Raw genomic sequence first — 21270 nt, 5'->3', positions numbered from 1 at the left:
AAAATATATAAACCATATGACTTTTATTCTCTTTTTTTGTTATACTTTTTGTTTTACTTTGTCATTAGACTTTACGTATGTTAGTGTGAAGTGCACTTAAATATTGACTCACCTCTAGTGTCAAGCATGCTAAATCGGTGCAATTTGCGATCGCCACGTTTTTATTGTTTGCCATTTTAGAAGATCTGCGGGTCAAGTTGATATATGGTCACTGTAATTTGAAAGAATAAAGATATTAAGATGACTTTTAGCTACTATGTAGGATCAAATGTTATAGCAATATCCACCCCATTAATGATCCCAAAAAAGACAACATCTTTTTGGGTTTTAAAGTGATATCATAATGTTGTTATTTCTAAAAATTTATATAAAATTGTATTCATTCTAAAATGTATGTAAAGGCCTGTGAATATTGTTTTAATACTTCTTTAAATCTTTTAGTACGTAATCATTTTTTTGGGGGTTTTAAATTGGTATAAATAAGATTTGCGGGTGGTATGAGTAATATCTGTCGAAATGGCTATTAGAGGTTTTCACTAGAATATCAATAAAGTCCTCGAAAATTATGAGTCAGATAGATAGACAAACATAGCTTACAACCGCAAACTAAAAGGTTTCAAAATGTCTAGGCTTTATAAAGCCGCAAAATAATATTATTATTGAAATTCTTCTCAGAAAGACAAAGGGCGTAACAATTTAATTATTTAACAGAAAATTAAATCTATACTTTAAGTACTTATATCATTATTAAAAAAGAAAGGCAAAAATTATCATAAATTAATAGTATTTAACTAACTGTCAATTAAACTTTGACTTTAGTTAAGCATGATAAATGATTTAAACATTACACGGACAATATTTGTCACTTTCAAAGCTAAATGTAATTAAAACTTAAATAACTACGTGACAACTAAGGTTTAAGGATTAAAATTATAAATATTTAATTATAAAGAAATAAAATTCTAAAACATTTAAGGAAACATAATGTTGTTTTTTGTGGGAGGGGTGTTTTTTTTTTTGTTAAATGCTGTTTGCATTTGAAAAAAAAAATATAAGAAATATAAACAATTTATTAATTTAAAAATTGTTTTTAAATAAATTATAAAACAAAATTGAATATTCATTTTATGACAATTTAATGTTGAAAAAAAATTTAAACAAAAAATTCAAATACAACTAATAAATATTAATATATTCATTTAATTTCATTAAAGTATTGATAGTTATTTTTTGTTGCTTCTTTAAATTATGATTATATTAATTAATTTTTTATTGTAGAGAATATTCTATGAATTTAAGACAAAAAAAATAATAATAATTAAAAAATAGAGTTTTATAAAGAAAATAATAATTTTCAAAATATTTTTCCTTTTAATAATTAAGAATTTTTTCTTAAGCATTTGTTGCTAAAAGAAATCATCTTCATTATTATAATTATTGATCTTAAACTAAGATCATGCTAATGATATAAACAATTATATTGTAAAACTAAGACAACTACACACAGAACTCTTAAAACTCACCCATACTGTTAAACAATTTGTATATGTTATTAAAAAATATATATGTATATGTGTGTTTCAAAAATATTTATTCATACATTTTAATACAAATAAACAAAAACAATATTTTTGCTATTTTAACTTAAACTAAAGAAGATGATATTATAGTGGGTTTTTTTTTCAACAACCATCTTCAATATAGAAAAAAAATATATTAACAAAAAACACACACTAAAACAAAAACAGCAAAAACAACATTATCATGTGCATGCTCTTAACTTGTTTTAAACATGTATGTGTGTTAACGTATTTTTTTTTCTTCGTGTTTAAGTATGAGTAACAATATAAGTGGCTATAAAATACTTTGCGCCTCGCAATTGATTTTTGTTTTCGTTCGCCAGTATCAGCGTTTGGTTGTTACTACCAAACCCGGTCATTTACAAATAAAAAAAGCAAAAAAACTTCGACTCACAGTGTGTTTAAGTGTATTAAAGCCCAAGGTAAGAAGAAGTTACAAAAAGGAGTTAATAAACCCCTCATCGTTAAACAATAAAAAAAAGGATAACAACCAGTTATTATTACTCAATACAATAAAAATGGATTATTATGGATTACCTTGATTTTAAAACTCACCCCCCAGAAAAAAAGAGACATTTTATTAAAAAAATATATAAGAAAAACAATTTTTAAAAGAACTGTTTTTAAAACCTATAAAAAATAAAGTGTTGAAATTTCTTTAATAAAAAAAGTGTATCAAAAAGAAGAAAAAAAACTTTAAAACATTTTAAAAAGAAAATCAAACAAAAATATACGAAAAATTATTATCTCACAGTAAGAAAATGAAAAATGTTTCAATATGTCAAACAAGTTTGTTGCTTAAGTCTTTTGTATTTTCCTATTTATTAGTGGTTGTTAGCTGCTGCTGCTGTTTGTTTGTTGTGTGTATTTGTGTGTGTGTGTGTTTATCTTATTTAACTTTAGTTGGTTTCATATTTACTATCATAATTTACAATTTTTGTTTAGAAATACAAAAAAATGACAAATAAAAATTTAATGAAAATAAAATACGATTCTTGACAAAAAAATTTATATATGTGTCAATCATGCAACAAATAATGAAAACAACAACAACAATAATGACAACTAAATATTGTGCAACATTATTATTAATAATAATAATTTTATGCTAAATGCAATGATGATGATGATGATGATGACATAATAGTGTGGATGATGACAAACATAAATTGCAAGATTTTTTTTAATTAAATATTTTATTTTAGTTATTCGGTGGATTTAATGGTTTTATGTAAGAAAATATGAAAAATATTATATAATTATAAAAGTTTTCTTTAAAAATAAATTCTTTAAAAAGTTAAGCTTTTAAATCATTTTTTTTAATTTTAGCTTAATGCTTCAAAAATCTTAATTCTAAATTGAAAAATAAAAGGAATTTAATTTTTCTTTAATACTTTCAAAAATTTGGATTAATTAAAAAAAAAAAATAATCTTTTTCGAATTAAATATATTTTTTTTTTAAATTTGGGTTTGATTTCAGTAAAGATTTCCTAATAATTTTTAGTACTAAAATTGTTATTGTAAACAATTATTAGTACTCGAATTTGCCTTTAAGATTAATAGATTAGTACTAAATACATTTTATTAATAAAAAGTACTATAAACAAGTTTAATTCTTTAAGTACTAAAAAGTAGTTTTCGTAGTAAAGAAACTTAAAACTAAAAAAAAAAATATTTTTAGTACTAAATTTGTACCAAATCTAAAAATTTTTTGGAGTAATTTGAGATGCTTAAAAATGGTGCTTATATTCTTAAGAGGTTTTTTATTGCTGTTGAGATATGCAATTTACAACTGTTTAGTACAAAAACAAATTATTAAACAGTTTTAGTAATTTGCAACAAAAATTAAGTTTTTAAACTTAAAACCTTATTACAAAAAGCTGGGACCCAATTACCGCATACCTTTGTACATTTTAGATTTCAGTTTCTGTTTGCAACACTAATTTTAGTACACAAAAGTTTTTAAAACTAAAAAGCATTAAAAACTATTCTTTTTTACTACCAAAAAGTATAAAAGTCTGTTAATAGTACTAAGAAATGGTAAAAGTTTTAATTATCAAGTACAAAGTGAAATATTTACATTAGTACTAAAAACGCTTGAAACTTTTAAACATTTAGAACAGGATTCGATCCTGTTTAAAGTACAAATTCAAAACCTTTTTAAAGTACTAAAAATGGTTTTCAATATCTTCTAGAAATAATTATTGTTCTAAAAACTTTTATCTCTAAAAACAATTTTAAATATTTTGAAACTATAAAAATTTAGTACTAAAAGAACAAAAATAGTTTTTACTACTTAAGTACTTGAAATTTAAAACTCTAAAATTCCAACAAATTAGATTAAAAAATCACTCACATAAACTTAGTACTAAAAAAGTTTCTAATACTTTTAACTTTACAAACTGTTTTGAAAACCTCGAAGTTGTAAGTTTTTTTCTAAAACTTGTTAGAATTTAAAACCAAATTTGAATAGTTTTATGCACTTTACTACATGAAACGCTTTCTACTACTAAAAACAAATTTAAGTACTGTTTTTTAAAACTTTCTAGTACTAAAAACTAAGTCTAATGCTTACATCATTACGAACTGTTCTAAATGTTTTAAGTACTTTTGTACTTAACAATTAAAACTTTTAACAATTTCTTAGTGCTAAAAACAGTTTCTTATACTTTTTAAATACAGTTTTTAATAAGTTTTTTTAGTAATAAAAACTAATATTTAATATTTTTTTGTTTTAAAAACAGAAGATTAAACTTTTTAGTACAAAAAAATCTCTAACTTCCAAATTCTTTTAATATTTAAAGAAAAACCATTAAATGCTTGTTTAAATCTCAAAAATCTAGAAAAGTCTCAAACCCCTAATTTAAATTATAATTAAAAAAAAATCAACCATAAATATAAACATTAAAACTAAATGTTACGAATTATTGAAAATCCTCATCAAATCTATTGACAAAAAAAAAAAAAAAAATCGCGACAATGAACCAATCAACAATGTCACTGTCAATACGTATAAACTTTGAATAATAATGTAAAAATATTTTCTAGATATATATTGCTAACACCATAAAGACCCATTCAAAAGTTATTAACACAATTAAACCCCAAACAACAGCACGCACCACAAGCCTACATCAACCACAAATATTTAATAACAAAGCCAAAAAAAAAACAACAAAAATTAATGAAAAAAACTATTTATTAATAATAATGAAATAATAATTGTAATTAATGAAGCTTAAAAAATGTATGGAATTTAAGCATAAAAAAACTCTAGATGGACATAAACACCAATATTGAGTGATAGATAGACAAACTGACACAGAGACTGACTGACTGACAGTTAGGTTTCTCCCCTAATATGTAAATTGTTTAAAATAAAATAAATAAAACATAAAAATAGCAATAGTGTTAGTGTTAGTAAATCTGTAGTAAATTTATGTTTTATTAGTAAACATTTAAATTTTGTCAGTTTGTTATAAACTTTATATATTTGTTTCTTTTGTCTGCATAATTTGTTATAATTTATTATGATGATTGTTTCAACATGTGTATTAAATTATAATAATGTTGATAATAAATTAGGAGATTTGTGTTTGTATTTTTGTGGTTTTATTTAATAAATTATTAAACATTCATAATTTGAAAAGATTTTTTTTCTTGTTTGTAACAACAGTCAAATAATTTTTTAAAGTTATTAATTTTAAAAACAAGTTCAATAATCTTTAGTAATATTTCAAATAAAGTTTAAGTTCATAATTACTTATACAAATTTTCATAATTTTTAGTTCTAAAACCTGATTTATAAAAAATTTTTTTATTTAGTACTTGCACCTTAATTATTACTCTCGTCGGCTCTAGCTCTTGTTCTAGCAGAAGCTTTATTTAAGCAATATCTCGCAGGTGAAAGCTTTCCTCAAAAAATCTTCCATTAGCTTTCCTGATATGATCTATCATTATGTTTTCTTTATGAAGCATATGCTTATCTTTAAGCCAAAGATAAGCTTTCCACCTTAAGTTTTCTAGCAATATCTCGCAGGTGAAAGCTTTTCTCAAAAAATCTTCCATTCCCTTTCTAGATGTAATCTATCGTAGCTTCATCTTTATTAGTAAATCTCTCGTCGTCTTAAGCTTTTTTGCTAGCAGAAGCTTTCTAGCTTAATCAATATCTCGCAGATTAACCCCCGTATTCAATAAAATATACGGAGGTTAATCTGCACATTTTCTTTAAAAAAATTCCTACAATAAACCATCAATAACTTTATTAAGCATTCATGAATATGGAGTTAAGCTTTCTACATTAAATCTAGCGTTAGCTTTCTTTATTCATTCTTTATAAATGAATCTCTCGACATTTTAAACAGTTTTGCTAGAAGAAGCTTTCTAGCTTAAGCTTTCTTAAAACAATGTTTCGCAGGTAAAAGCTTTCCTCATAAAATCGACTGCTAACTTTCTTAATGAAATATATTGCTAGCTTATGTTTTATTTATGAAATGAACTTTAACTTTATTATCCTTATTAATGAAATTTTACGTCAACTTAAACTTTTTTTAAAGAAAGCTTAATCTAAACCCTTTTTAAAGCAATTTCTGTCTTACTTAAGCTTTATTTAAGCAATGCTTTGCTGGTTTATGCCTTTTAAAGAAATCTTACATAAACCTGCTGTAAACTTATGTTTTCTTAAAGAAATTTCTTCTAAAATTAAATTTTTTTCAAAGAATGTTTTGTTGGCTAAAATATTCATAATGAAATTTTGCGCTAAAACTTTTGAAATAAATTTCTCATCACTTTAAAGTTAAACTTTTATTTCCTTGAGATACATTATTAAACTACTTATTGATACCCCTTTAAAAAAGCAAAAGTAAAAGTCTATTTGTTCCTCTTTAAAATTTCAACTAAATACACTTCAATGCCCTCCAATTATTGGAAAAACCACAAAAAAAAAAAAACAAAAATTGTCTAAAACTTACACAGTCAAGTCTTCAATTTCAATATTTAAGTTTAAAAATTTTTTAAAGGTCATTGGAGGTGTCATTGTCTATCAATTTGTCTGCCATGTAAAATTAAAATTCTTCTCAGTTAATACAAACACACATGTTAAAATTAAAGCAAAAGGTGATGAGCACACACACACAAATAAAGAGGAGCATGTTAATTTTATTAAAACCACTATTATTCATACATCTAGTATTTTAATGGCTAAAAATACAGAATAATTCAGAATATAATAATATGTGTGCATGGATATGCACACAGGTAAAATGCTACAATAAACAAACAAGCGCCAGAGCTTCTTCTCTTATACATATTGTGTGTATGTGTATTAAATGTAGTAGTAAATATATTGTCAATATTTATTGTAAAAATATAATTTAACCGGTTGTATGTATATATATAGAGAAAAAATATCAACATCCTTGACATAAAAACCACTACAAAAGCTATTTTAAGTTTGTTGATTTTGATTTTTGTAAATGGAAATATACTACAAACCAAACAAACATCATCACCACTACCACCAGCAAGTCAAAGCATGGTAAGGCATGCCAAATCAAATCATTCATCCATATAAAAGTGTTTAAAAGTGATTCCGATGCGTATACACGCTAATATCACGCATATTGCATTTTTAATAAGTTTATACATAATTATTAAGCTTCTTTTTGTTTTTATTGTTATTGTTGTTGTTGATTATAGCAACTCTTCAAGTGTATTGTTAAAAGTGTTGCTGCTTATCAGATTCTCAGCAACATAATTATCATTTTATGAATTTTATCTTCATCGTCTCTAAACTGGCAAATACCTTAGTTTTGTATGAAAAACAAAAAAACAAGCAACAATAATATTGTTAATCATTGTTTAAATACTTAAGCTGCTGCTATTGTTGTTCCAATTGTTGGTTATTTTTATTAACACCTTTTGTTGTATAAACAATTCATGAAAAAAAAATTTGCATTTGACTTGCTTGAGTGACAGATGACCGTTCAAGTGACCGGACGTTTAATAACAACAAAACAATTTCATTAAATGGCGTTGTAAATCTTAAAGTGTTAAATACAAAAACTGCCTTAATTTGCATTTTATAAGGTTGTTATCATTTTTTAAATATTTAAATAAAAATTTCATAAAAAATCATGCCTGTTTTTTTATATAAAATAGCAATAAATTTAAAAAAATCATCATAAAAGCTATAAAAAAAGTTTGTTGTTTAAATCTTTTGTTTAGACATTCACCATCACCCATTCATCAAAAAGAGGTTTATTGCCAAATTCTAATATCATTGGAATATTTGAATAATGGGCGTTGTTTGGCTGGTCTTCTTGCAACATTTTAAAAATGAGGTCAAGATTTTTTATAGAAAAATGTATGCAAATTAAAAAAAAATATATATTTTTAGGTTTGAGCAAAAGCTTTCCTTAAGCAATCTCTCTAAATATGTCTTTGTTATAAGCTTTCCTAGAAGCTTTCGTAAAGAAACCTTCCACTGTCATAAAACTCTTACGTTTTTACAAGATCCTTTATCTTAACTTCCTGTTATCGTTTAGGCGTTTAGCTTAAGCTTTTAAAAATAAATCTCAAGTTAGCTACTAAAGTTTTCCTAAGGAAATCTCTTGCTTAAGTTGTGGTTAATAAATCTCCCATTGTTATATGGGTTTCTCTAAACTCCATTTATCTTAAGCTTTCGTTAATGTTTTGCTAGTTTAAGATTGAACCTCTTTACTTTCTTTTATCGTTTAGGCGGTGGATATGCGAAGTTTTATTAAATATATTCTTAGTTAGCATAAGCTTTTATAAGTCAATCTCTAGGTAGCTTAAGATTTGCTTAAATAATTCTCTTGAAAGCTAAAGTGTAAAAATCTTCTAAAGAAATCTCTCCAGATTTTTAGCTTTTCTTAACAAATTTCTCACTAGATATAGCTTTCACTTGAAAATGTATTTCTAATTAAAATTTTCTAAAGAAATCTCTCATTTAAACAAATACGAGCTTCCCTAAAGAAAAAAGTCTTATGCAAATCAGAAAATCTTTCAAAACTGAAAAACCATAATAATCCATTTAAGACAAAACTTAATTAATAATATGTATACTATTTAATAAATTTAATCTAAAGACAATATCGATTGTAATTAATTTATTTTTCTACTTCAATTTTTTTTAGATGAAAGTCACCTTGGTTTTAGCTGCATTCTGTGTGGCAGCAACATATGCTGAACCTGCCATTAGTCAAGCCAGAACTACTACCACCACCTCCACTAAACCCGGTAGATTTTTATCACTGCCCGTACCCGCCAAATGTGCCAGCCGTAAGTATTTCTATAATTACAATTGCAAAAGCAACAAGTCAAAGAATAAATACGTGTAATTATTTGAATTTTTCCTAAAATGGAAAACGACATGACTAAATAACAAACAACCATTTACTAAATTTGTATTTGTAAAGTAAAGTTGTGAAAATATCGGAAATAGTAGTTTTTTTTTTTTTTTAAATTTCAATTTTAACATGAGTTAAACATGTACGTATGTATGTAGCTGTCATGGACTGTGAAATTGTATAGAAAATTGCAAAATTCATGACCAGCTTTGATTTGTACAAAAAGAAAAGTGAAATTAAATAAAATAATAAAAAGAAAATAGTAAAAAAGCCACGAACGACTATTGAAAGTGTAAATTAAATTTGTAGTTAAAATGTTAAGAAATTTAAGGCTGTTTTTTTTTGCTAAGTTTGTTTAACACACCTTTATTTTTTAGTTTTAGAAACTAAAGTCTTGACAAAAAAGGGTTTCACAAGGTCGTTGTTGGCAGTGTAGTAGTGTTTGGAAATTTTTTATTTTCAAACTCTAACGTTTTTAACAAGTTTTTTCTTGTTAGTTATAGATTTACTATTATTGCACAATGTTTAGTAGAAGATTCCAGCAAAGCTTTTGTATTCAGTTTTGTTATTGTTATTAAATTGCAATTGTTTGCAATGGAAAAATACCCAGACAATAATTTTAGAATTGCAGCAGTTTTGTTTGTTTTATAAACAATTTTCTTTACACAGAGAAAAAAAACGCAGTAGAAAATTACCGGTACAACGCTTATTAACATTTAGACAACGGATGTGTATAACATTAAAATAATACGCAGTCATAATTTTAACAACCACAGTTGTAATTTTGACAACGCATTGTTGTCATTTCGATTATACTTGATATTATTTCGGCAATGCATCGTTGTCATTTAAGCAAGGCAACGTTCTTTTTGACAACATTGCTTTGTTTTTTATATTTTGTAGATTTGACAACTATCCGCACATACTTTGACAACGGATGGTATTGAAAAATTCATAATTTTAAAACGCCTTTTCCCCTCTATGTAACAGCAAAATTTTTGTTGAAAGATTTTGAAAAAATCATTACAAGTTATTTTAAGCTTTTCTTATGCTGTTATAAGCTTTTCTCAAGTTATCTCTTGCTAGCCTAAACTTTCTAGGGCTTAAGAAATCTTAAAGAAATTTTTATATATTGTTAAGTTTTTAACAAGTATTTCGTCATGTTAAACTTTCGAAAAAATTACTTATTAGCTAAAGCTTTCTTATAGAACTGTATTGCTGGCAAAAGTGTTTCTTAGAAATCTTCATTTTAGACTGAGTTTTTCTTAAACTTCTTACATTATTTAAAACTTTTATAAAGAAATTTCTCTTTAACTAAAGCTTTCATTAAAGCTTTCTTAAAGTAATATCTTGCTAAATAAAGATTTCACTTATAAATCTCTATCTTAAGCTTTTTAATGATTTTTCATTGAATAGCTTTTGATCTAAACAAATTTTATATTAGCTAAAGCTTTCTCAAGAAATTTTCTCGCTGAAACTAAAGCTTTCCTAGGAAAACTAAAGTTATCTTTTGAAAACATTAATTTTCCTGATGAAATCTATTGCTAGGTTAATTTTCGTAAATTAATCACTGACTTGAACTTTATTTAAGAAATCTCCCGCTAGCTTAAGCTTCCTTTAAGAAATCTCTTCCTAGCTTAAGATTTTCTAAAGAAACGTTTACTTTAGCAACCAAATCTTAACGCTTAGAAGGTTTCTACACAAACCTATCGCTAATTTACTAAACAAAAAAGTAAAGTGTTAAAAAAGTCTAAAAATAATATTATAAAATGCTTGTGTAAGTTTCAAAAAGTTTAATTATATGATTTTACCTTAATCTCTAAAAACAAAACAGTCTAAAGCCCGTATATATCCGTCTGGGAAACAATTATAAACATTAGCAAACGTTATTTACTTTATTTGATTTTTTTGTATTAGAAGATGCCGTTTTTGAACTTAATTATTTTTGTAAATTTTAACAAAAAAACATACAAAAAGTAATAATTATTTAATAAAAAAAACATGTTAGAAAAAAAACTTAAACTTCTCATTACACGTTGACTTATTAAGCACATTTTTAGACACGTTTTCACATTATTTGGGAATATTTTTCAAATTAAATAAAGCAACAGCAGAATTAATTAACAATGAATGTACAAAAAATGTCAATTAATTAGACGAATTAAGTTTTATATATGTATAAGAAACGAAAGTTACTAAAATAACTCAAGCAATTAATTTTTAATTAAATTATTAGTCTTAAAAAACAAATAAAAATAATTTGCATAAAAAAGGTGGGCTCTCTTTAACTAAAGAAAACAATTGTAAACATTTTATATTTAGGGCATAAAATAAATTAATTTAATGTTATAATAAAAATGTAGGTATTAAACTAATTCTATTAAATTGTTATAAATTAAGTTGTTGTCATTTATTTGTAGTCGTGTTGCCGGGTTATTATGTATTTGTTGTTTAACTATTTTTTTTTCTTACAAAAACCTAACGTTGCGTAAAGTTTCAATAAGACTTTAATCGAAAATGATATAATATAAAAAAATGCATTTGTTAGTTAAATTTGTTTAAATAACTACCGTTATTAACTGGTTTTTATTAAACAAGATTTTGTTTGCTGTTGATATATTATTTTGTATGTTCTTTTTTTTCTAATTTTCTTACGTTTTTCAAGTCATTTTAAATTCATTTAAATTGTAACGAAATGTGGAATATTTTTGTGGAAAAGTGAAAAAATAAATAAGAATTAAACTATTTTGTCAAAGATATGGAGTAAAGTTATGTGATTTGTTTGAATGAAAGACAAATGGAAAGATACTGAGTTAGTTTTTTTTTATTTTAAAATAATTAAATTAAGGATTTTTATAAGAATTTGCTGAAAGTTTTTTGAACTTATGATTTCCTTTGAAAATTTGTTGCTTTTTTGCAAATAGAAAGCTTTCGTTAGCTTAACTTTTCCTTATAATTTCTAAATCTTTTTCTGAATTAATTTATAACAAAATGCTTTTTCTATATTTTTTACAGAAAGCTTTCAATTAAATTTTTTATAAAAGCTTTTGTTTGCTAAATTTCTATATGTTCTTGTAGTCTGTAAAGTTTTTTAAAAGATTTCCTTGAAAAATGTTTGTTGTTTAAAAAAAGCTAGTTTTTAAAAGAGCTTTTGTTACTTTATCAAAACTAGAGCATTTCCTGGTTGCACCTTTTTACATAAAATACAGATAAGCTTTTCTAAATATTTTGTAAAATTTAGTTTTTCTTTGTTAGCTTGAATTTTTCATTTAAAAACTAAATATACAGCTTTTGCTAGTTTATCATAAACAAAGCTATTTCAGTTTTTTACTTTTCTTTCATAACACAGATCAATAAAGCTTTTTCATATCATTATTTAGTTAAAATTAACTTTTCTGTGGTTTAAGCTTTTCTTTTAAAAACTCGTAAATATCAGTTTTTAAAAGCTTTTGGTTTGACAAATTTTTAATGCTCTAGTCTCCTTAACAAGCTTTTTTGTTTGCTAAGTTTTTCTTTAAAAAGCTTTTGCTAGATTACCTTTTAAAACTTACTAGAAGAATATTGTTTGTTTTAATGGCATAAAAAGACTTGTCTGTTTTTTTAAGCTTATTCTAAAGAATGCTTTTCTAGAGAGCAAGCAAAAGCTTATTATATAGAAATATTTCCCTGTTTTAACCTTTTCAATATATAATCTTGTTTGAGCTTTTTCATACAATTAATTCCTAAACTTAAGCTTATATGTATTAAGTTTTCGCTAACTAAAGCTTTTGTTTTAAAATCTCTACGATCAATAGAATCTTTTTAAAGTTTGTACTAGCATGCTCCAGTTTTTTTAAAAAAGTGTTTAAATTCTATTCAAAACAGGTTTTGTTCTCAATAAATCTATTTTAATTTTCTAGAAAACCACCGGTTCGAATTAGTTTAAAAAAAATTTGCATAAATTAAATTAATTTTTTTGTGAATAGGATATAAATTAAATTTATTTATGTCTTTGGAATATTTAATTTTGTTCCAATTCTAATTTTATGCAAATAAGTTCTTATTAATTTTTATTTAGTATAAAAGAACTTTGAAGTTTATAATAACTAGAACAGGTTGCGTGTGTCTAAAAAAATTAGAATGTTAGACTTTAAATTAAAAAAAATATATAAATTAATGTTAAAACAAAACCTTGCATAATACAAATATTTATGTTGTATTGTTGAAATCTCTAGAATTTCTTCTAAAAATAACAATAATATTTTCTTTAATATAAAGAATCTTTTATCTTTTGTTTTTGATGGCAGAAATAAAATGCACGATTATCATTTAAGAAGTCATAAATCTAAGATTTCAAAATCTTTATAATAAATCTTAAGCTATAATAACTTCTTTTTAGTTTGTTTATTTGCGAAGACAAACAAAATTTTTTTATTGTTGAACTTTACTTTGCCGGTAAGAAAAAAATTCTCATCAAGTATGGGTCTTTAGACTTTTGTTGCAGACAATAAACTCTAACATGAATTCTACGAATTCATCTTTAAGGCAATTAAAGTTGCTTAATGTTTATTTTATTTTTTTTAATATTAAAGCCACACAGCAAAAACAAAACCCAGAAAATGAGCTAGCATTTGTATTCTAGTAGTATGCATTTAACCTCCTTAGATTCATATAATTTTTGTGATTTTTTATTTTTTTTAATTTAAATTTTATACCAAAAGTACTAACACCAAATGCATATGCACTTGCCTTGACCCAAAATAAGCACAAGATCATGCTAATGAATTTAAGAGAAAAAAAGATTATAATGATTATAAAAAAATAAATATTGTATATTTAAAGTTAAAGGGGTTAACAAAGTGCAATGGCTTTAACATTTTTTGTTTCTAAACTTTAGAGTAATTCCAAAAATTACTTTTAAATGTGAAAAACATTTTTTTAAAGCTTAATAATTAAATTGAAATTAAGTTTTTATTTTTGCACAAAGAAAATAGTTAATAATTTCTTATTATTTTAAAGCTGTTTTTGTTTTTGTGTTAAAGTTTTAAAAATCAGGTTACTAGGTAACTTTGCTAGTATGTATATGTATATATTTTTGTATTAAAAAAAAAATACACATACATTATACAATATACTTGTCTCTATGTAGCTTTTTTTATAATTATGTTATAAGTTTACCAGAGTCATTATGAATGAAATATGTATTTAATACTGGAGCTTATTTTAAAACAAATAAACAAACAAATAGTTGAATGGGATAAATGTATGTATAGATTATTAATAATGTTGACAGATCAACTTGTCTGGCGGGCAAATAGTCAAACAAACATTCCATCAGTTTAAAACGCGTGCTATTTGCACATTTTTATGTGAAAACCTGTATAAAAAATAATAATAATCATCATTAGGCTATTTACAATTGTTGCGACAGGCCACAAAATAGCAAGACAATGTTTTAGTTGATTAATGTTTTTATTTTAATGCCAAAAGGGAGAAATATTAATGATAGATGAGATTAAATGCTATTAAATATGATATAACTATAAAGATTTTGTTACAAATTGAAATGATAAAAGGAAAAGCTTTAAAACTTTCGCTCGCTAAAGCTTTCCTTGATATAAATATCACTCTTTTCAGCTCTTATATAAATATTTCATTCTAGCTGTAACTTTGCTGTAAAAGTTTGTCAGTAGCTTTAAGAAAAACATTTTCTGGCTAAAGCTCTGCTTTAGAAATCTATTGTTACTAAAGCTTTCCTATATGAATCTCGCTAGAAAAGCATTTCTAAAGAAAATTGTAACAAGACCTTATTAACATGAAATTTCTTTAAAAAGCTTTTCCTGACTAAAAAAACTGCTTTCGAAATTTGTACAAATCTTTTGCTGACAAAATCTTTTCTTTATAGAAATGTTACTCTATTTAAGCTATTTCAATCTAGCTTAAACTTTTTATAGAAGTTTTTCAATAGCTTTAAAGAAAAGCATTTTCTGTCTAAAGCTTGGCATCTCGCTAGTAAAGCATTCCTAAAGAAAACTAACAAGACTTTATTAACATGAAATTTCTTTAAAAAGTTTTTATATAAAATTTTTCCTGGCTAAAGATCTGCTTTCGAAAACTCTACAAATCTTTCACTGACAAAAGCTTTTCTTTATAGAAATGTTATTCTATTTAAGCTTTTATAAAAAAAATCATTGTAGCTTTAACTTTCCTATAGAAGTTTTTTAATGGCTTTAAGAAAATTATTTTCTGGCTAAAGCTCGGCTTTAGAAATCTATTGTTACTAAAGCTTCCCTATTTAATTTGACGTTTGAAAAAGTTTTCTTAAAGAAAACTATAAAAATAACTTATTAAGGCAATTCAAGATTAAATTTCTTTAAAAAGTTCCTATAAAAAGCTTTGATAATTTAAGCTATTACTAAAGTTTTCTTTATCATATCTCATTAGAAAAAAAATTTTCTAAAGAAAACCATAACTAGACTTTTTTAAGAAAATTTAAGATGAAATTTTTTAAAAAAATCTGTAAAAAGCTTTTTCTGGCTAAAGCTCTTCTTTAGCAATTTGTTATATCTAAAGCAGTAATAGTTAGAAAACTATAACTATTAGACATTATAAAGGCGCATAATTTAAAATGAAACTTCTTCTTGATGCTAACAGTTTAACGTCAACATTGCAAATTTCTCATCATTGTTGTTCAAGCCACGACCGCCACAACCGCAACAAAGCATTTAAAAGCATAAAAAAGTAATACACCAAAAGAGGAGGGTGCTGTTTTTAAAAAGTAAAACTCATTTTTATATCTAAACAATGTCTATAGGTTGAGGTTGCTTATTACATTTGCAACATATTGTTGTTTTTGCTATTGATATTGTTGCAGCAATTGTACATGCAACAACTACTAAAAGCATACATATAATGTATACAAAATGCAATGAAGAAGAAAAAAAAAACAACAACAACAACAAATATTTCTACATATTTGTACATTTTATAATATGCTTACGAATACGTTGATATAGAAGCAAAAAGTATCAAGTCTTGGTTATAGCATCCCATGATTTAATGAAATGGAAGCTGTTAACCAACTGTAAAAACGAGTTTGTGGCAATGTAATAATACATAGGCAAAAAAAATGTAAAATTATTACATGCATATGAAAAACTAAACAAAAATAGTACAAATATTTGTTGTTTGTTTTCGCAAACTGTGTAAATTTAAACGGAAAAGTTTTGTTGTCTTTATTTCTAATGTTTAAAGTATCCGTGAGTTACTTGCAAAGAAAAAATGTATGATGGAAGTGCAAAAATCAACAATAATTAAAGCAACACTAAAAGCAAATAAAAAACGACCTTTGAAAACCCTACACTTATAAAAACCAAGCAACTAATTAATGTTTAGTATTAAAAATAACTGTATAGCAAGAGTAACTAAAACCTTATGATGAAAAGTTTCATTATATTTGCTGATGGGTATGTTGAAAGCTATTAGAAATCATGATGTGGTTGATAATGATGTTGCGCAAGTTGTCTTCGATAATGATTGGAGTTATTTTTTGTTTGTCTTTAGTTCAAAGCAATTTCCTAAGATTTAACAATATAATAATCTTAAAAACTTAAGGCTAAATGAAATTGTTAAGTCATGAATGAAAATGAATTTGGCAAATAATCATTAAAAAAAAAAACTACAAACTAACATACAAATAGAAAACTAATTATGTTTCTTTTTTGGCTCTTCCTCTTGCAGGTCCCAAGGAATTCTCTTACCGTGGCAAGAACATGTTCTTGAGTTCTCATGTTCCCGCTTTGGCCAACAAGAAAGTCGATTGGTTAGATGGTCGTAACTTGTGCCGTGAATACTGTATGGACTTGGTTGCCTTGGAAACCCAAGAAAAGAACAATCTAATCTTCCGTGTTATCCAACAAAATGATGTTCCTTATATCTGGACTGCTGGTCGTATCTGCGATTTCAATGGTTGTGAAAACCGTCCCGATTTGGAACCCAAAAACATTTATGGTTGGTTCTGGTCTGCAACTCGCGAGAAGATCCAAGCCACCAACCGCATTCCTCAAGGTTGGGGCTACAATCCTTGGTCTCAAACTGGTCACAAGAAGCGTCCTCAACCCGATAACGCTGAATACGACATCAATCAAACCAAGGAACAATGTTTGTCTGTCTTGAACAACGTCTACAATGACGGTATTGCCTGGCATGATGTTGCCTGTTATCACGAAAAGCCTTTCATCTGTGAAGATAACGATGAATTGTTACGTTATGTTGCTGCTACCAACCCTGGTATTCGTCTTTAAATTTATTTACGTTTTACAGGAGCAGAAGTTTATTTTTATTTTATTTTTTGTTTTTATTTTTTTATTTTATAAAGAAAACAAAATAGACTTTAGAATTTATAAAACAAAGAAAAAAAACACAAAATTTTTTTACTATTTCTTACACTAATCACTCACTATTTTTTCTATTTGTTTGCAAAATTCTCCAAATACATTTACTTTTTCGATTCAACTGCCACTTTATAGAAAAAATATGAGTTAAAACGAAGGCTCTATGTTTTACATAATTGTATTATTATAAGCAAGCTAAACTTTTTTATTTGTTGTAAAATATTTATTAGTTCAATACTCTATAGATGAAACAAAACGATAATTCTATAATTTTCTCACAGATTTAGTTATTTTTCTCCAAAAGAAAATATTGTCTTTTTTTTACTTTTTATTGTAACTGTTTGAAATTTAAAAAAAAAAATTAAAAATCTACAAAAAAAATTAATAAAATTATTAAAAAAAAACTATAACGTATTTTATTTAAATATTATATAAAGTGTTAAAAATTAAAACAAAACTGATGACTCCATAAAAAATAATGTTAGATATCTATAATACATTTATTCGAATGGAAGGGTAGTATTATTCCTTAATAGCCTCAATATGTCGATCTCATAAAATCCACAGAATGCCTTTCAATCGCAATTTTTTCTTCATTTTTTTTATTCTGCAAGTTGGTCGCCATCATTATCGAAATGTGTATTCAGTACTAGGGCTTATTGGATTACCAATTTGAGTTAGGAAATTCTTAGACTTAGGTACGTTCAAATCTATCAAGTATTTGACGAACAAGACGTGACCACTATTTTTTTTTTTTTTATAAATGTCTGTCTGTGCACAAGTTGGAAAGTGTGAAATTGTTTTTACTTTTAGGAAACCAAAATGTACACCTTTTAGGGGACACGTGATTTGTGTCAAATATTTGATAATTGTGAACGTACCTTTCGCATATTTATTGAGTGCAAAAACGAATTGTCTATTTTGTTTATTTAAAGATGGATAAGTTCACCAACAGCAATTTCACTAAATACACGTAAAATAAGTGGAAATTAATACATAAATTTTTATGTAATACTTGGAAGCATTATTCGCAATAGGTTACATAAAATTAACCGTTAAAACGTTCAATGTTCTTAATATGCAGTTAATTAGTAAAATCTAGTATAAAAATATTTTTAGTTTCAAGTTTTTGTTCTTTTGTTCCTTTGTTTTCAAAAAGTTTAAAACTCATGATTTCTACCATTAAAAAAAAATCCATTATGTGCAATTAGGAAAAAAGAAAGAAACATTCTTACCTTTGGGCTTAATTATATCGCTTAGATTTTGTTTTATATTTTTCAGCGGGAGATTTAGATTTATAACGTTTATGTCTGGAATCGGGACTTTTATTTCTCGCTTTCTTCCTTTCCGTTTTACGGCGTTCGTAATATGGACTACGAGATCGTGATTTTGGAGATTTTTCTTCCCGATTTGATTTTGTACTAACAGCTGCAGATCTTTTCGAATTTTTATTATAATGAGTATCTGGACTTTTAGATCTTGATTTTTTGTGTAATGAATAAGAATTTGGACTTTTAGATCTGGAATTTTTGTGTGATGAATGATTTCCTTTCGAACTAGATGAGTGTCCATGTGTTGTATGTAACTCAGTTTTGGATTTAAGTTCAATTTCTGGACTTTCAGACCAGCGCCAGTTGCGTGAGTATATTTTTTGACTTTTACGAGAATCTACGGTACTCCAACCACTGCTACTGGGAAAAATAAAGGTATTAAGATTTAACTTAACTTTTCTTTAGTCAAATTCCTACCTTATGAGCGGTGTTTCTTGCCTTCTTCTTGAAACTGGGGTCACACTTGGAGTTTTTATTTCCCGATTTAAAATATGTTTGTTGTATTTATTGTCCTTATTTTTCATGAAATGAAAAAAGTTACATTCCACACCCTTGGGACATTTTCGGCCTAACGATAAACCTTTACAAAATAATCACAAAATAAAAGTCAAGGAAAAATAAAATAGTTAAAAATTAAACAAATTAATTAACATATTGCAGTTGTATAGCACGAAGTTAGAACTTTGTTAAAAAAAGGATACCGAACGCATACCACAAACTCCAGTGCGCCAGGCGCGTATATTGGAAAACTCAACATTTAAACGTTTCGAAGCATAATAACGATTATGAAGATTCATAAAGGCTTTTAAAGCAGATCTAGAAACAAATTTTTTAACATTGGTTACTTATTTATACTTATTGTCTGTTAAAACATACCTTTTGTCGGCATATTCCACAAAAACATTGCCCCTAAAGTGACTTTGCACATTACGTACTGCTCGAAAATTGACAATGGTACCAAATTCTTCTAATACAGGCCAAACATCTCCACAGAATTCATCATATGCATCACGCAAATCGCGTTCACTCAACTCTAATTCACTATCAGACCTGGAATATTCTTCATGTTTTTGTTGCTCCAGCAATGGATGTTGAAAGAAATGTCTAATTAAGAGGGTTTTGGCCAGCAAAGGTCTTTTATGATTAAACGAACAGACGGATCCAAAACGACAAGAATTAGTTTTTAAGAAAAATTCACATGGTTTCTCTCCAGATTTAGTTTCCATACAACGGTCTAATCGTTCAGGGGTTTTCATGCTGCTGTCCTCCAAATATTGTTGCATACACAACATGAGATCCTCAAATTCTTTGGCCTCTCTTTCGGCACGTAAATTTAGCTCTTCCCGTTTTTTCCTACGCACTTCTTCTTGCCTTTTTAATTCCTCCTCTTTTTTAATTAGTTCAGCTATTAATTTTGCCTCTTCCTCCTGCCTTTTTAATTCATCTCTTTTAAATTGCTCTTGTGCCAACAGTTCCCTACGCAGCCAAAGCTCCTCCTGCAGTTGACGTTCACTTGCCTCTTCCCTCTGTTGTTGCTGTTCAAGTTGCTCTTGTTGTTCCATCTTCGTTTTGTATAAGGGATCTTTTAGCTTTTCTAACTCAACTTTAAGTTAAGAATAAGTTCATTAAGTATTTTTGAAATCACTGTACTTTCTTTCAGACTCACCTTCCTGTAAATTCTTATCCCTTTGTTGGGCAATTTTTTGTCTTCGGCGTTTTCTTTGCAATTTTTTCACCAGTTTGCGCCAGTCTCTGCAACATTAATGAAAGACGTAATTAATATAAAGAAAAATGTATACGTTTGTTTTGATTCACCTTCTTCTATTGGTTGTTTGTTCCATGAATATAGAAAATTTTTGATTTTTTTCATTTAAATCAAATAAAAAAAAGCGGCGTGCGTATATACTCTTGTTCTTGTTTTCGTCTGGAATTTTTTGTTTTGATTTTTTTCGTAAATCAGCTGTTTTGGCCATTTTGAAAATTAATTGCTGTGCCCAGCAATTTTTGCTGAGCTCAGCAAATTTTGCTGAGTTAAACACACAAACATGTATATTCTTAATGGGAAAGATTTTGCTGAGATACCCCACCTCTCAGTTGCGAAAAGGATTTTCTAAGGCTCAGCAAAAAACATCAGCTGTTATGTTTGTGAGTTGCCAGTCTCAGCGAAAAATTTAGTTTTTATCGTCAGCTGTTAGGAGGGTATTGCCATAAGCAATTATTAAAAACACTACATTTATCATAGTATGAACTTTTAGTTTATGCATTTTATGATAAGGCAGTGTATTGGTAAACTTTTTTAACGGAAGCGTAGTTGTTTTAATTTTACTTGTTTTGATTATTATAATAAAAAATAATTATATTTATAACTGATAAGCAACAAGTTGTATGTTCCTACTATTAGTGTTAATTTTAAGCTTTTAGCTTAATTAATTATTTAATTATAATTATTTTTGTAAGAGAACAGCATTATCGTAGTTTTACTTTTGAGTTTCATTGCAGTACTTTTTATTTAAAGGAAGCAGTTATTTTTAAATACTTTTATGTGAAACTTTATCACACGGTTTCTAAGACTTTTGACTTAGCTGGAAAATTTAATACTTTCCAAATTCTCCCATTA

At 26.2% G+C, this 21270-nt stretch overlaps 2 protein-coding genes across 5 annotated transcripts; one reads left to right on the top strand and one right to left on the bottom strand.

Moving 5' to 3' along the window:
* Nucleotides 1-192: 192 nt before the first annotated feature.
* On the bottom strand, nt 193-20772 carry LOC111680545 (U2 small nuclear ribonucleoprotein auxiliary factor 35 kDa subunit-related protein 2). 4 transcript variants are annotated; one of them, XM_046950268.1, is made up of 7 exons: nt 20469-20772; nt 20320-20405; nt 19530-20256; nt 19366-19469; nt 19071-19233; nt 18558-19010; nt 193-211 (listed from the first exon to the last, which is right to left on the bottom strand). In XM_046950268.1, exons 1-6 carry the CDS (start codon nt 20624-20626, stop codon nt 18566-18568), a joined length of 1683 nt encoding a protein of 560 aa, XP_046806224.1. In that variant the 5' UTR covers nt 20627-20772; the 3' UTR covers nt 193-211; nt 18558-18565. The 4 variants fall into 4 exon arrangements, with proteins under 4 accessions (XP_046806224.1, XP_046806214.1, XP_023297977.2 ...); XM_046950258.1 differs by lacking the exon at nt 193-211 and adding an exon at nt 18302-18498; XM_023442209.2 differs by lacking the exon at nt 193-211 and having other exon boundaries at nt 18302-19010.
* On the top strand, nt 1878-17671 carry LOC111680537. Its single transcript, XM_023442199.2, has 3 exons — nt 1878-2002; nt 8738-8882; nt 16670-17671. Exons 2-3 carry the CDS (start codon nt 8738-8740, stop codon nt 17230-17232), a joined length of 708 nt encoding a protein of 235 aa, XP_023297967.1. The 5' UTR covers nt 1878-2002; the 3' UTR covers nt 17233-17671.
* Nucleotides 20773-21270: the final 498 nt, after the last annotated feature.

Source organism: Lucilia cuprina, chromosome 2, assembly GCF_022045245.1.
Source record: "Lucilia cuprina isolate Lc7/37 chromosome 2, ASM2204524v1, whole genome shotgun sequence".
Taxonomy (NCBI): Eukaryota; Metazoa; Arthropoda; class Insecta; order Diptera; family Calliphoridae; genus Lucilia; species Lucilia cuprina.
Note: the sequence above shows the minus strand (reverse complement) of the source record. Positions and strands in the feature narration are given on the sequence as shown.